Source organism: Oncorhynchus nerka, linkage group LG23, assembly GCF_034236695.1.
Source record: "Oncorhynchus nerka isolate Pitt River linkage group LG23, Oner_Uvic_2.0, whole genome shotgun sequence".
Lineage (NCBI taxonomy): Eukaryota > Metazoa > Chordata > Actinopteri > Salmoniformes > Salmonidae > Oncorhynchus > Oncorhynchus nerka.
The window spans coordinates 45,456,478-45,471,688 of NC_088418.1; the positions used below are offsets into that span (position 1 = coordinate 45,456,478).

General features: G+C 40.0%; 1 protein-coding gene across 2 annotated transcripts; it reads right to left on the reverse strand.

Annotated features, from left to right (window-relative positions):
- Positions 1-12,053: 12,053 nt before the first annotated feature.
- LOC115106922 (galactose-specific lectin nattectin-like) lies at positions 12,054-15,000 on the reverse strand. 2 transcript variants are annotated; one of them, XM_029630134.2, is made up of 8 exons: positions 14,721-15,000; positions 14,332-14,387; positions 14,160-14,229; positions 13,878-13,937; positions 13,521-13,654; positions 12,843-12,977; positions 12,470-12,608; positions 12,054-12,323 (listed from the first exon to the last, which is right to left on the reverse strand). In XM_029630134.2, the coding sequence occupies exons 3-8, from the start codon at positions 14,215-14,217 to the stop codon at positions 12,256-12,258; spliced, it is 594 nt and encodes a 197-aa protein (XP_029485994.2). In that variant the 5' UTR covers positions 14,218-14,229; positions 14,332-14,387; positions 14,721-15,000; the 3' UTR covers positions 12,054-12,255. The 2 variants fall into 2 exon arrangements, with proteins under 2 accessions (XP_029485994.2, XP_029485995.2); XM_029630135.2 differs by lacking the exon at positions 14,332-14,387.
- Positions 15,001-15,211: the final 211 nt, after the last annotated feature.

Genomic DNA, 15,211 nt, shown 5'->3' on the forward strand with positions numbered 1-15,211 from the left:
CTTTGCACACTAAGCACACAACTTTCCCTGATACCTCAATAAAGCGGAACACCTCGACAACATTCCGCTGAAAAGGCAGCGCGCGAAATTCAAAAATATTTTTTCTAAATGTGTAACTTTCACACATTAACAGCAAATACAGCAAATAGAGCAAATGAAAGATAAACATCTTGTTAATCTACCCATCGTGTCCGATTTAAAAAATGCTTTACAGTTAAAGCACAACATATGATTATGTTAGATCCCCGCCAAGTCGACAAAAAACACACATCCATTTTCCCTGCCAAAGATAGGAGTCACAAAACACAGAAATATAGATAAAGATGAATCACTAACCTTTGATGATCTTCATCAGATGACACTCATAGGACATCATGTTACACAATACATGTATGTTTTGTTCGATAATGTGCATATTTATATCCAAAAATCTCAGTTTATATTGGCGCCTTACGGGCAGTAATGTTTTGATTCCAAAACATCCGGTGATTTTAGCAGAAATACTCATAATAAACATTGATAAAAGATACTTCTAGCGATCATCTGTGATGGAAGAAGGTGAGGACCAAAGCGCAGCGTGGTAAGTGTTCATGTTTTTTAATAAAGTAATGAACACTGAACAAAACAATAAACGTGAAGTAATCAAACCGAAACAGTCCCGTGTGGCACCAACACGGAAAATAAACACCCACAACTCAAAAGTGAAACTAGGCTCCCTAAGTATGATTCTCAATTAGGGACAACGATTGACAGCTGCCTCTGATTGAGAACCATACCAGGCCGAACACAGCAATCCCAAATCAATAGAAAAAAGAACATAGACAACCCACCCAACTCACCCGACCATACTAAAACAAAGACATAATAAAAGAACTAAGGTCAGAACGTGACGATACTAGTGTTATTCACAGAATTAAAGATGCAAACGCTGTGTCAGATTTTTTTTTTACTTTACGGAAAAAGCATAATCTGAGAACGGCGCTCAGAACCCAAAACAGCCAGAGGAATAGCCGCCATTTTGGAATCAACAAAGTTAGAAACAACACCATAAATATTCACTTACCTTTGATGATCTTCATCAGAAGGCACTCCCAGGAATCCCAGTTCGACAATAAATGACTGATTTGTTCCATAAGGTTCCATCATCTATGTCCAAATAGCCACTTGTTGTTAGCGTGTACAGCCCAGTAATCCATCTTCATGAGGCACGAGCATTTCATCCAGACAAAAACTCAAAAAGTTCCGTTACAGTCCTTTAGAAACATGTCAAACGATGTATGGAATCAATTGTTAGGATATTTTTAACATAAAACATCAATAATGTTCCAACCGGAGAACTCCTTTGTCTTCAGAAAAGGCACTGGAACGAGAGGTAACTCTGTCGGGAGCGCGCGTCATAAGACCGAGGCACTATGCCAGACCACTGACTCAAACAGGTCTCATGAGCCCCTCATTTATAGTAGAATCCTCATTCAACTTTCAAAAGACAGTTGACATCTAGTGGAAGCCCTAGGAAGTGCAACCTCATCCATATCTAAATGTGTACTCAGTAGGCAAAGTTTTGAAAAACTACAAACCTCAGATGTCCCACTTCCTGGTTGGATTTTTCTCAGGTTTTCACCTGCCATATGAGTTCTGTTATACTGACAGACATCATTCAAACCGTTTTAGAAACTTCAGCGTGTTTTCTATCCAATACTAATAATAATATGCATATATTACCATCTGGGACAGAGTAGGAGGCAGTTCACTCTGGGCACACTATTCATCCAAAAGTGAAAATGCTGCCCCCTATCCCAAAAATGTTTTAAGACCTGGAGAATAAACCCTCCTCCTCACAGCTACCCATGTCCCTTAAAGTTGATGATGTGATTGTACCTGATAAGAAGCACATGGCTGAGCTTTTTAATCACCACTTCATTAAGTCAGGATTCCTATTTGACTCAGCCATGCTTCCTTGCCCGCCCAACATTTTCTCATCTCCCACCCTTTCTAATTCGACTAGCCCTGACGCTCCTCCCTCTTTTTCCCCTGCCCCGCTACAAAGTTTCTCCCTGCAGGTGGTCACTGAGTCCGAGGTGCTAAAGGAGCTCCTTAAACTTGACCACAAAAAAACATCTGGGTCAGATGGTTTAGATCCTTTCTTCCTTAAGGTTGCTGCCCCTATAATCGTCAAGCCTATCTCTGACCTTTTTAACTTGTCTCTCCTCTCTGGGGAGGTTCCCATTGCTTGGAAGGCAGCCACAGTTCATCCTTTATTTCAAGGGGGAGATCAAGCTGATCCTAACTGTTATAGGCCTATTTATATTTTGCCCTGTTTATAAAAAGTGTTGGAAAAACGTGTTAATAATCAACTGACGGGCTTTCTTGATGTCTATAGTATTCTCTCTGGTATGCAATCTGGTTCCCGCTCAGGTTATGGATGTGTCACTGCAACCTTAAATGTCCTCAATGATGTCACCATTGCCCTTGATTCTAAGCAATGCTGTGCTGCTATTTTTATTGACTTGGCCAAAGCTTTTGATACGGTAGACCATTCCATTCTTGTGGGCCGGCTAAGGAGAATTGGTGTCTCTGAGGTGTCTTTGGCCTGGTTTGCTAACTACCTCTCTCAAAGAGTGCAGTGTATAAAGTCAGAACATCTGCTGTCTTAGCCACTGCCTGTCACCAAGAGTGTACCCCAAGACTTAATTCTAGGCCCCATGCTCTTCTCAAGTTACATCAACAAGATAGATCAGGCAGTAGGAAGCTCTCTCATCCATTCATATGCAGATGATACAGTCTTGTACTCAGCTGGGCCTTCCCTGGATTTTGTGTTAAACACTCTACATTAAAGCTTTCTCTGCCCTTAGCCTTGTTCTGAACACTTCCCAAACAAAGGTAATGAGGTTTGGTAAGAAGAATGCCCCTCTCCCCACAGGTGTGATTACTACCTCTGAGGGTTTAGAGCTTGAAGTAATATGGTGTAAATTACAAGATTATGTTATAATACTTGTATTGCATCAAATGGTTGTTTTATGCAACAGAATAAAGGGTTCTTATAACTCTCTATTGTGTCTGTGTGAACTTAAAGTGGGCCTCTGGGAGATAACACTGACAGGAGATTTCGACTGGCTAGATGTGCTTAACCTTTCGGCCATCAGATTTGCCACCAATAGGACAAGTCAATGCACTCTATAATCTTCTGTAAACTGGTAATCTCTGTATACCCACCTGAAGACCCACTGGTTGATGCTTATTATAAAACCCTCTTAGGCCCCCCCCCTGGACCCGGTTTGCCATGAGCATTATAAGGCTAAATTAACTGTTAGAATTTTTGTTGGAGCATCGTTAAATCTCTGAGTTGTTTACCAAAACCATCCTTATCAAAGTTGCACTTGAAAACGCTCGTAAGCTAACGCCTGCCTCAGACTTCTCATAGAACAGCTAAGTGCTTGGTTAGACGCTTCTTTGCCATCCCGTGTCACTTTCTACACAGAAGATCTCTGCTAAACATAGAATCACATGGGTTATCCGTCTCTCTGTGAACGTGTTAACTTCAGAACAAAGTTGACTACAAATACAAAGGTGCCAATGTCTTCGCAATTGATACAAATAAGTGACGTATAAAAAGATGCTTCAAATGAAAACCTAAACGACTGCATCAAAATATAAACAGTAAGCTATAGGCCAATTTCAATCATATTGAAATATACAGTATTTCATGTTCTATTTTGCTACTTGTAGGCTACTGTCTGATGTGTATGCACAATGATATGCCAATGATATGCCAAATAGGTGATTAGAATAAGTCTCCTCAATATTTGCAGCCGTAGGTGGTAATATCTCTCTAGTAGCTGATCCGTCGACAGTATTGTGAAATAATTCCAATGTTAAAGAACGATTTGAATGGAGAAAGCTTATCTGAGAGCAGTGCTTACTTTCTTTCGATCCTATCAGTATTGACACATGCTACAACAACGCAGTTAGAGACCGTTACCTTTGCATGGTGTTTTTTGGAAAAGCATGTTACATCTTCGCCCATTGTAGGAAAGATGTATCATTTAAACACTTCCACTGTACCTTCCTCCGTAGTAGCAAGACGCCCACACTAGTACCCAGGCATCACGTGCGTGTGTGAGCCAGTGTGTGTGTGTGTGTGTCCATTCAAAAAAGAGAATGGTCAAAATGTCCCCTCTGGTAGGAAAAGCCAGGAATTTCAAATCCCAGGGCGGTGACGCTAACTGTTACGCTAAGAACTCTGTTAGATGTATGTCAACTTGACACTGGTGATGACAGCTTTCACTCCAATTTTGTTTGTTGTTCATTCACTCAGTACTGTTTGAATGTTTACTTATTTACGTGGTTAAAAAAAGTCTAAAACAGTTGATGTGTTGAAAACAGTTTCATTTTATCACACAGCTAACCAGGTTGGTATTTGTTTTTGTATTTATTATTATGCTGCCAAGGCAGCAGCTACTCTTCCTGGGGTCCAGCAAAATTAAGGCAGTTATACAATTTGAAAAGCAATACAATACATTCACAGATTTCACAACACACTGTGTGCCCTCAGGCCACTACTCCCACCACTACCACACATCAAAAATACAAAATCCGTGTGTATGTGTGTGCATAGTGCATATGTTATCGTGTGTGTGTATGCATGTGTCTGTGCCTATGTTTGTGTTGCTTCACAGTCCCTGCTGATCCATAAGGTGTATTTTTGTCTGTTATTTAAAATCTAATCTTACTACTTGCATCAGTTACTTGATGTGGAATAGAGTTCCATGTAGTCATGGCCCTATGTAGTACTGTGCGCCTCCCGTAGTCTGTTTTGGACTTGGGGACTGTGAAAAGACCTCTGTGGCATGTCTTGTGGGGTATGCATGGGTGTCCGAGCTGTGCATCAGTAGTTCAAACAGACAGCTCGGTGCATTTAACATGTCATTACCTCTCGTAAATACAAGTAGTGATGAAGTCAATCTCTCCTCCACTTTGAGCCAGGAGAGATTGACATGCATATTATTAATGTTAGGTCTGTGTACATCCAAGGGCCAGCCGTGCAGCCCTGTTCTGAGCCAATTGCAAGTCCCTTTTTGTGGCACTTGACCACACGACTGAACAGTAGTCCAGGTGTGAAAAAACTAGGGCCTGTAGGACCTGCCTTGTTGATAGTGCTGTTAAGAAGGTAGAGTAACGCTTTATTATGAACAGACTTCTCCCCATCTTAGCTACTGTTGTATCAATATGTTTTGACCTTGACAGTTTACAATCCAGGGTTACTCCAAGCGGTTTAGTCACCTCAACTTGCTCAATTTCCATATGATAGATTACAAGATTTAGTTGAGGTTTAGGGTTTAGTGAATGATTTGTCCCAAATACAATGCTTTTAGTTTTAGAAATATTTAGGACTAACTTATTCCTTGCCATCCACTCTGAAACTAACTTCAGCTCTTTGTTAAGTGTTGCAGTCATTGCAGTCGCTGTAGCAGCTGACGTGTATAGTGTTGAGGTTTTACTCAAGCCAGTGGCATGTCGTTAGTAAACCTGAAGAAAGTAAGGAACCTAGACAGCTGCCCTGGGGAATTCCTGATTCTACGTGGATTTTGTTGGAGAAGCTTCCATTAACCTCTCTGGGATATGTGGGACGCTAGCGGCCCACCTGGCCAAAAGCCAGAGAAAATGCAAAGCGCCAAATTCAAATAAATTACTATAAAAATCTAACTTTCATGAAATTACACATGTAAGATATCAAATTAACCCTTTCATGCGTGAGTTCCAAATATCTCTAACGGTCGCCCCAGCGTGAGTTTTTTTATGCACGTGATGTTAGAATGTTCTCTCCATTCCAGAATGTGATTGATACGTAACAGTACATTTTATCCGCGCTGCCCTCAAACTAAAGCACGCAGCCTGTTTATATTTATAGGTTGTTTTAACTTCAATTTCAAATGATTTTCAAACAAGTTTTTATTTTCTAAAAACAGTTTGAATTTAGGTGTGTTACGCCTCCTCATTCATTCACATAAAAATAGTCATTTTTACTTTTGCGGATAATTACATTTTTGGGACATTTCTGACACGGACAAAATTCCCCAAGCACTACCCAATTGTTTGTGCAGTTCACGTCTGCAGACATTTGCTCATCTCCCGTCAGAACAGGATCTGCACACGTGTTCACATTTTCTATTCCACATTTCTATTGTAGCGTACTGTATGTATGGAGCATAATATATTTGTGTATATTCTTTATCACCGCGGACACGTGAGGTAACGTTACTCATTTTATAACCTTTATGGTGTTATAGTCAATCGTGCTTACGTAGCCACATTCTTCTATTAGCTCTGTAAAACAATGCTAAATGCGTCAGAGAAGTATTATCTTGTGTTGCATTTTGAAGCTACCATGGCCTTATGACTCTCAAGTGGTGCAGCGGTCAAAGGCACAGCACATCAGTACTAGAGGCGTCACTACAGACTCCCTGGTTCAAATCCAGGCTGCGTTTCCATCAAAGTAAGTGCCTTATTACGTTATAATAGTTATAATAATAGTTTCTGCTGTAGCTGTAGATCATAATATATTCCTTATAACTGCGGACACGTGAGGTAACGTTACACATGTTATAACCTTTATGGTGTTATTGTCAATCATGCTTACCTAGCTACATTATTCTATTAGCTCTGTAAAACGATGCTAGTTGCGTCAGAAAACTATTAGCTTGTGTTGTATTTTGAAGCTACCCTGGCCTTATGACTTCCAAGTGGCGCAGCGGTCTATGGCACTACAGACACCCTGGTTCAAATCCAGGCTGTATCACAACTGGCTGTGATTGGGCGTCCCATATTGCAGCGCACAATTGGCCCAGCGTTGTCCGAGTTTGGCGGTGTGTAGGCCATCATTGTAAATACTAATTTGTTCTTAAATTACTTGCCTAGTTAAATAAATAAAAGATATGACCATGGTTTGTTTATTTGGTCTATTCAGCATAGCTCTGTTCTGCCCTGCCTTGCCCCCTTGTGGAGCTCAAAAGTTAATTTCTTACTGTTATAACTCAAATCTGTGATTTTGTCAATGCAATAAACTTTTTTTTTTTATAGCAGTGTTTATTATGTTACTTCTTTGTAGTATTGTTTTATTGCTATATCCTTATATTGTATTCTAATGAATAATTCCTCTTTATTCTGTACTTTCAGAAACCAGAAACATTATTTGTCAATATCATAACTGGAGCTGGACATCTTTGGAGCTGAAGAATGAGGACAGCTTTTGTATGCTAACGTACACTCCTTAACAGTTGTACTGGATGAAAACACAGCAAGAAAACACATATGCCAATATGTAATATTAATCTATTTTATTGCAGTACTGGTAGTTGGTTCAACAACTTGTTTTACTAGAGGACAAAAAACTGAATATGCATAACCCATATTTAATATCCATGCAGTGACTGAACAACAACTGCATTTCCACCCCATCTCTAAGGCATAGTATCATGGCTGCAACAACACTGAATGGCGCAGAGTGGGAGGTTACGTGGTTGACTGCCGGCACGCGCTACTTGTATCAATAAATCACTATCAGAAAATGTTTTGTGTGGTAATTATTTGTGTATTTACGATTTTATTCACATGTTTTCAATTCTAGGTGACAAATCATGCATTCCGATTCTTGCACAGATTGTAATGGGCACATATTATGTGTGTAAAATACCTTTTTGAAGGTTGTACTGATTATGATGAGCTAAGCTAATTCCAGCTGTGTATCCATGTTTGTTGACATACAATGCATTCTGGGATTCACGTCTGTTTGACCAAAGATGTTATAACAAAATGAGGTGAGTAAGAGTTCACTAATTTTTTGAGGACTTCCGGAAATTCATGGTGGAATGTGAACGACGGTAGATGACACACCCCTTCAACATGCATACTACAAACAGACCAAACTCATCTCGTCTTCTCTTATTATCTTCGGTTTCTGTGAGGAAAAAATGCATGGCTGCGCACTGAAACTAATGTCGGATTACTTTCGATTTCTATAAAGTGTTTTACCTAGTTATTTCGATCAATGGTGAGCTCACTCACCCGTGATGTGATTAATTATATACAGTAATTGCTATTAGCTAATTCATATTGTAGTTTACGTCAGCCGAGAGTTAGAAAATATGACTGCTTGTGTTGGGTCAATCTTTCCTCAGCGCTAGGACAAATGTAGCCTACATTTTTCCGGTTAGGATGATTGTGTTATGCTATATCTTCTGTGAATATCTGAACAATCCATCCAAAAATAAACTGCTGACATTCTGGACATAACTTTGTAAGGACTGTGTTTGTGTAAATAGTTTCTGAAAAAAGTGTGGCCAGCTCAAACGCTGATTGTTGCGTCATTCCGAAACTGCCGTTCTAAACGAGCATTCTAAATGAGTGTTCTAAACACACAGGTGTGATCGTACGCTTCAGGGACCACTGTAGAACGATCACACCCGTGTGATGGTACGTGTGAAAGGGTTAAAGCTACACGCGCTGTGAATCCAGCCAACATGTCAGATTTCAAAAAGGCTTTTCGGTGAAAGCAAACGATGCTATTATCTGAGGATAGCACCTAGAAGCATATTTCAACCATGCAGGCGCGACACAAAACGCAGAAATAAAAATATAAATCATGCCTTACCTTTGACGAGCTTCTTCTGTCGGCACTCCAATAAGTCCCATAAACATCACAAATGGTCCTGTTGTTCGATTAATTCTGTCGATATATATCCAAAATGTCCATTTATTTGCCACGTTAGATCCAGACAAACACTGGTTCCAACTTGCGCAACGTGACTACAAAATATCTCAAAAGTTACCTGTAAACTTTGCAAAAACATTTAAAACTACTTTTGTAATACAACTTTAGGTATTTTTTTAAAGTAAACAATCGATAAAATTGAAGACAGGATGATCTGTGTTCAATACAGGAAGAAAACAAACTGACGCTATCTTTCTGGTCACGCGCCTCTAACAAACAGTGAGAGTGACCCTCGTTTTGAACAGGGCTACTTCTTCATTACACAAAGGAAAAACCTCAACCAATTTCTAAAGACTGGTGACATCCAGTGGAAGCGGTAGGAACAGCAAGAAGGTCCCTTAGAAATCTGGATTCCCAATGAAAACCCATTGAAGAGAGTGACCTAAAAAAAAAAAGAATCTGAATGTTTTTTCCTCTGGGTTTCGCCTGCTACATAAGGTCTGTTATACTCACAGACATGATTCAAACAGTTTTAGAAACTTCAGAGTGTTTTCTATCCAAATCTACTAATATAATGCATATCTTATCTTCTGGGGATGAGTAGCAGGCAGTTGAATTTGGGCATGCATTTCATCAGGAAGTGAAAATACTGCCCCCTGTCACCAAGAAGTTAAAGAACACCATCTGTGTTCTGTTAGGCAGGTAACACTTTATCAACAATAGAGCAGGGGGTGTAAAGCCATAACATATATGTTTTTCCAGCGGCAGACTATGAATGATAATGTCAAAAGCCATACTGAAGTCAATTCCTCTCAGCCAATCATCAGTCATTTGTGGAAGTGCTGTGCTTGTTGAATGTCCTTCCTATAAGCTTGCTGAAAATCTGTTGTCAATTTGTTTACTGTAAAATAGCATTGTATCTGGTCAAACACAATTCTTTCCAAAAGTTTACTAAGGGTTGGCAACAGGTTGATTAGTCGGCTATTTGAGCCAGTAAAGGAGGCTTTACTATTCTTAGGTTGTGAATTACTTTTGCTTCCCTCCAGGTCTGGGGGCACACACTTTCTAGTAGGCTTAATTTAAAATATGGCAAATAAGAGTGGCAATATCATCCACTATTATCCTCAGTAATTTTCCATCCAAGTTGTCAGACCCCAGTGGCTTGTCATTATTGATAGACTTCTTCCACACTCAGTTTACGGAATTAAAAATGACAATGCTTGGCTTTCATAATTTGGTCAGATATACTTGGATATGTAGTGTCAACATTTGTTGCTGGCATGTCATGCCTAAGTTTGCTAATATTGCCAATGGAAAAAAATCATTAAAGTAGTTGGCAAGATCAGTTTTGTGATGAATGAGCCATCTGATTCAATAAGTGATTGAGCTGAGTTTGCCTTTTTCCCACAAATTTCATTTAAGGTGCTTTAAGGTGCTGGATCATTCTCCTATCTACTATCATTCTTGATGTCATTTATCTTTGTTTTGATAGTGTAGCTTCTTCTTTTCATTCAGTTTAGTCATGATTGCTGAACTTGCAATACTTTTGCCAATTGGTTGTGCAGCCAGATTTATTTGCCATTCCTTTTGCGTCATCCCTCTCAACCATACACTTCTTCAATTGCTCATCAATCCACTTCCGCCGAAGTCGGTCCCTCTCCTTGTTCGGGTGGCGTTCGGCTTCACCGGCTTTCTAGCCACCGCCGATCCACTTTTCATTTTCCATTTGTTCTGTCTTTGTCTTATCACACCTGGTTTCACTCAATCAATTACCTGTTTATTATTTAACCCCCTGTTCTCCATGTTGTATTTGTGAGTGATTGTTTCTTGTATTTTTAGGTCCGTCATGGTGTGCTCATTTGTTGTTAGTAAAAGTACATTGATGACTCATATTTGCTGTCCTGTGCCTGACTCGCTACACATAAGACACTTACAAAGAGTTTAATACTTTTTACAGTCGTTTTCTTACTGAATGCAGGCTTATTGGTAACTGGAATAAGCTATTTCATAAATGTGCCAAGTGCAGCGCCTGTTTGCTCATCATGATATACAACGGAACAACAAATGTTATTACATAAACAATATTAAATTATTACATAAACAACATAGGAATCACAACAAAACTTATTGTATGACCTCATATAGACTATATTGGGCCCAGCATTTGGAACTTTGATTTTCCTAGATATGGCTACTATATTGTGATCACTACCTCCGATGGATCTGGATACTGCTTTCAAGCTCATTTCTGCAGCATTAGTAAAGATGCGATCAATACATGATGATAATTTAATTCCTGTGCTGTTTGTAACTACCCTGGTAGGTTGACTGCTAACCTGAACCAGGTCGCAGGCACTGGTTACAGTTTGAAGCTTTTTCTTGAGTGGGCAGCTGAATGAAAGCCAGTCAATATTTAATTTACCCAGGAAATATACCTCCCTGTTGATATCACATACATGATCAAGAATTTCACACGTTATCCAGATAGTGACTGTTAGCACTTGGTGGTCTATAGCAGCTTCCCACAAGAATGGGCTTTAGGTGAGGCAGATGAACCTGTAGCATATTACTTCAACAGTATTTAACATGATCCTCTCTTAAGCTTTACAGGAATGTGTTAGCAAGCATGGCGTTTTCTTTTTGACGCACACGTCATGCAAGAAAGCAATGATCATTATGATGTTGTTGTTTTACCTGGATGCTTCGTGTGCAACTTGCACCCCTGCTACGTTTTACTTGTGGATAGAGAGGTTTTCAGGAACACATTGAAGAGTAACCTGACACTGTATCAATACGTCAGCATACATTTGGATTGTAATGACGAGAAGAAAATGTAATTGACAGAGGAGGGAGTGAACTGAATTAATGCATAAGGTAAGGACTAGAATTTTCTCTGGATCTTCTAACAGCAATGCGTCTGACTGGTGTGTGCATGTATTATAATTAGCAGTGTGGCAGTTTCCCCAAAGTTCGGTGTTTCTAACTGGCTATAATAGCAGCCAAGGATGTTCGCTAGATTATTTGTTTGTTCTCTGATTACGCACAAGTGTCCAGGTCAGCAGTTTGCACAGATGACTGTATTCAGCCATATGAAAACCTTCCATAGCGAAATATACCTACCTAGCTAGTTATTTTTTTTCGCTTCTCATCCAATGGTGTTAGCTAGCTAGCTAAATCTGCAGGCTTTCTACTAGCAAGCTGCTAATGTTGCGCAGAAACCTAGTTGCTCGACTGATTTTAGAACGCTGAGGTTCATCTGAAAAGGTAGCAGCACATCCTTGGCTTTTATTGGGCAGAAATGTACACGTGAGAGCCATAAATTGTGAATTCAATAAAAACCATCATATCAGATGTAATAATACATTTTATTTTAAGCGCTTTTTAGACACCCAAAGTCACTTCACACAATCAGCAATCATCAATCATCAAGATAAGGCAATACAATCACCTGAATGAAATCAGCAAGAATCTAAAAGTACACGAAACATGATGACAGACTAACCAGGGGAGTAACGTTAGAACATGAATTCTCTCCCAATCGGTTGATATTACAGCTTTCTGGAACACATGAATGGAAGTTGCGTCCAGCAGGCTGCATCATTCTGCCCGAAGTCATCTGGGAAAGAGGGTAATACAGAGAAAGATTCGTTTTTTAAAAATGTAGCTTAAAAGGGAACACATTACCTTTAAAATGTATTTTTACATCTATCAAAATGTTTGATGAATAACGTGAGGGAGAGTGCTCTGTCGACAGCATCGTACCTCCATAGTTCATCTCCATACAATGCTCACGGCCATTCGTGTTGTCGTTCCCAGCAACATGGATGTAGTTATCAGGTTGCCCCTTGCCCCAGTTCTGGTAGCTAAACCTGGACCCATCGCTCCACAGCCAAATACCCTCCTAAAGAGCATACAAGCAGATGTGTAACCAGCAGACACTATACATTATATAAAAATGATTTAACCGCGTTTTGAAGCGACAGTGTTTGTTTACAATTACATTGTTTACAAACAATGGAGTAAAACAAGTTTATATTTCGGGTAAGGCACCACTAGGCATTTATAATTATATTCTAAAAGAATCAACGCATCTTACTGTATAGGTTTCAGGAGTGTTAAACAGAGTGTTTCTGACCTTGATGGCATCGTTGGCTCCAATCCAGGTGCGCTGGGCTCCGTTGGCACTACTTTGGATGAATGACTGAAGGAAGTTATACTGGGAGAGGCTGTGCACTGACGCCAGGTTACCTCCCAATAGCAAACAGTAATGCTGAAGAGAGACAGAGAGAGAGAATCACACAGAGGTAGAATATTTTGTTTTTTTATAACCTTTATTTTGACAGGTAAGTCATACTGAGACTGGGGTTTCTTTTACAGATGAGCCCTGCATAAATACTATCAATCACCTACAATATACATTATAAAACATATGAACAACAGACACATTTATCAACATAGATGTCTCCAATATTTACTTTGAACTGACCAAGCGGGACCAGATCATCTCATTTCAGAGAGCTCCATAAGTTGTTCCACATGAAGGGCACAAACAAACTAAAGTCAGTTTTATCCAACTCTGTGGAGACCTTAGGGGCCTCCAGTGTTATCCAAGTCTGAGACCGGGTTTGGTCATTTGTAAGTCTAAATTGAATTAATGATGATAGATAGGAAGTTTCTGCATTAGTTTCTGAATTTTAAGATAAAGAGAAGAAATAGCATGTCAAGTTGTAGTTTAGCAACCCGGTTAAACAAGCTAATTCTATGATGTTTAGAATGAGTAAATCTGGCCCTAAATATGGACATTTACAGGTACCTCTGCCTCTGGCCATTTGGCCATGATGGGGACGTAGTGATAGCAGTGTGTCTCATATCTGTGCCAACTAGGTGGGCATGATGAACTCCTGGTTTGTAGTTCCCGCTTCTCCTTCGCTCCCATCTCCCCAGACTCTGTAAGGGGGAAGAGATAACATGCAATATCCTGATGAAATTATTAGTTCCGTCAACACAATCTGAGTGGTCAAAAGTGCATTCCAACAGTGATATTACTGAACACAGCACTACAGCTATCTGTGCATTATCAGTCCATTAACATTAGCAAACCAACACAATATTATAGCTTTCTGCAGGTTTCAGAAATCCTGTTGATATGGGATTGAGGAAGACATTTTACCGATTGGCAGGTTGCGTATCAGGTTCTCAATAATTTGATTCTCTGCGTCATTCAGATCCCCTACAACAAAGAGAGACAAAGACAGAGGAAAGATTAATACTCATGTGGTCTTTAGCGTGTAGAATGATATAATCAAACTGCATCTGATGAGTGAACAGGTAATCAAATCATTGATAAGAATACCTCTACTAGCTACATATCATTAAACACCTCTTATCTACGCTGTAACTAAAAGGAGTACACTAAAGATATGGTGGAAACTATGAGGTGTATCTCTCTTACTTGCATCACCCAGAGCAAAGGCAGCGCTGAGAAGCAGAAATATGGTCAACATCGTCATGGTGATACTTTCCTGAGAAAAAGAGAAAGCGAGAGAGAAAGAGGGAAATGTCAAATTCAGCGTCGGACAGTGAGTACTTTAGAACATAGGTGGAGGTGACTATAGTGGACTTACCTGTTGTGTAATGAATCTCTGGTAGGCTCTGTTCTGTTGGAGAATGGGGCACACTTCTATACCCCCGACCACAAGGAAGCAATTATCGTTTTTTTTTATCAATAGTTAACTAATATAATATCTATTTCCTTCTCATGACGTGTTTCTTATCATCATCAAAAGAAGAGAGTAGCAAATATGCTAAATGGGCAGGTTGGGGTGGTGGTGGTGGGGGGAGGTGCTCATACACAGTACATTCGGAAAGCATTCAGACGCCTTAACTTTTTACACAGTTTGTTACGTTGTGGTCTTATTCCAAAATTGATTCAATATCCCCCCCCCCCCTCATCAATCTACACACAAAGCCTCACAATTACAAAGCAAAAACTGAAATATCAAATTTTACATACCTATTCAGACTCTTTACTCAGTACTTTGTTGAAGCACCTTTGGCAGCGATTACAGCCTCAAGAATTCTTGGGTATGACGCTACAAGCTTGGCACACCTGTATTTGGGGAGTTTCTGCTGTTCTTCTCTGCAGATCCTCTCAAGATCTGTCAGGTTGGATGGAGAGTGTCGCTGCACAGCTTTTTTCAGGTCTCTCCAGAGATGTTCAATCTGGTTCAAGTCCGGACTTTGGGAAGGGTCAATAAAGGACATTCATAGACTTATATCCCGACGTCACTCCTGCGTTGTCTTTGCTGTGTGTTTAAGGTCGTTGTCCTGTTGGAAGGTGAACCTTCACCCCAGGCTGAGCGCTCTGTAGCAGATCTCTCTATACTTTGCTCCGTTCATCATTCCCTCAATACTGACTAGTCTCCCTGTCCCTGCCACTGAGAAACTTCCCCACAACATGATATTGTCACCTCTGTGCTTCACCGTAGGGATGGTGGCAGGTTT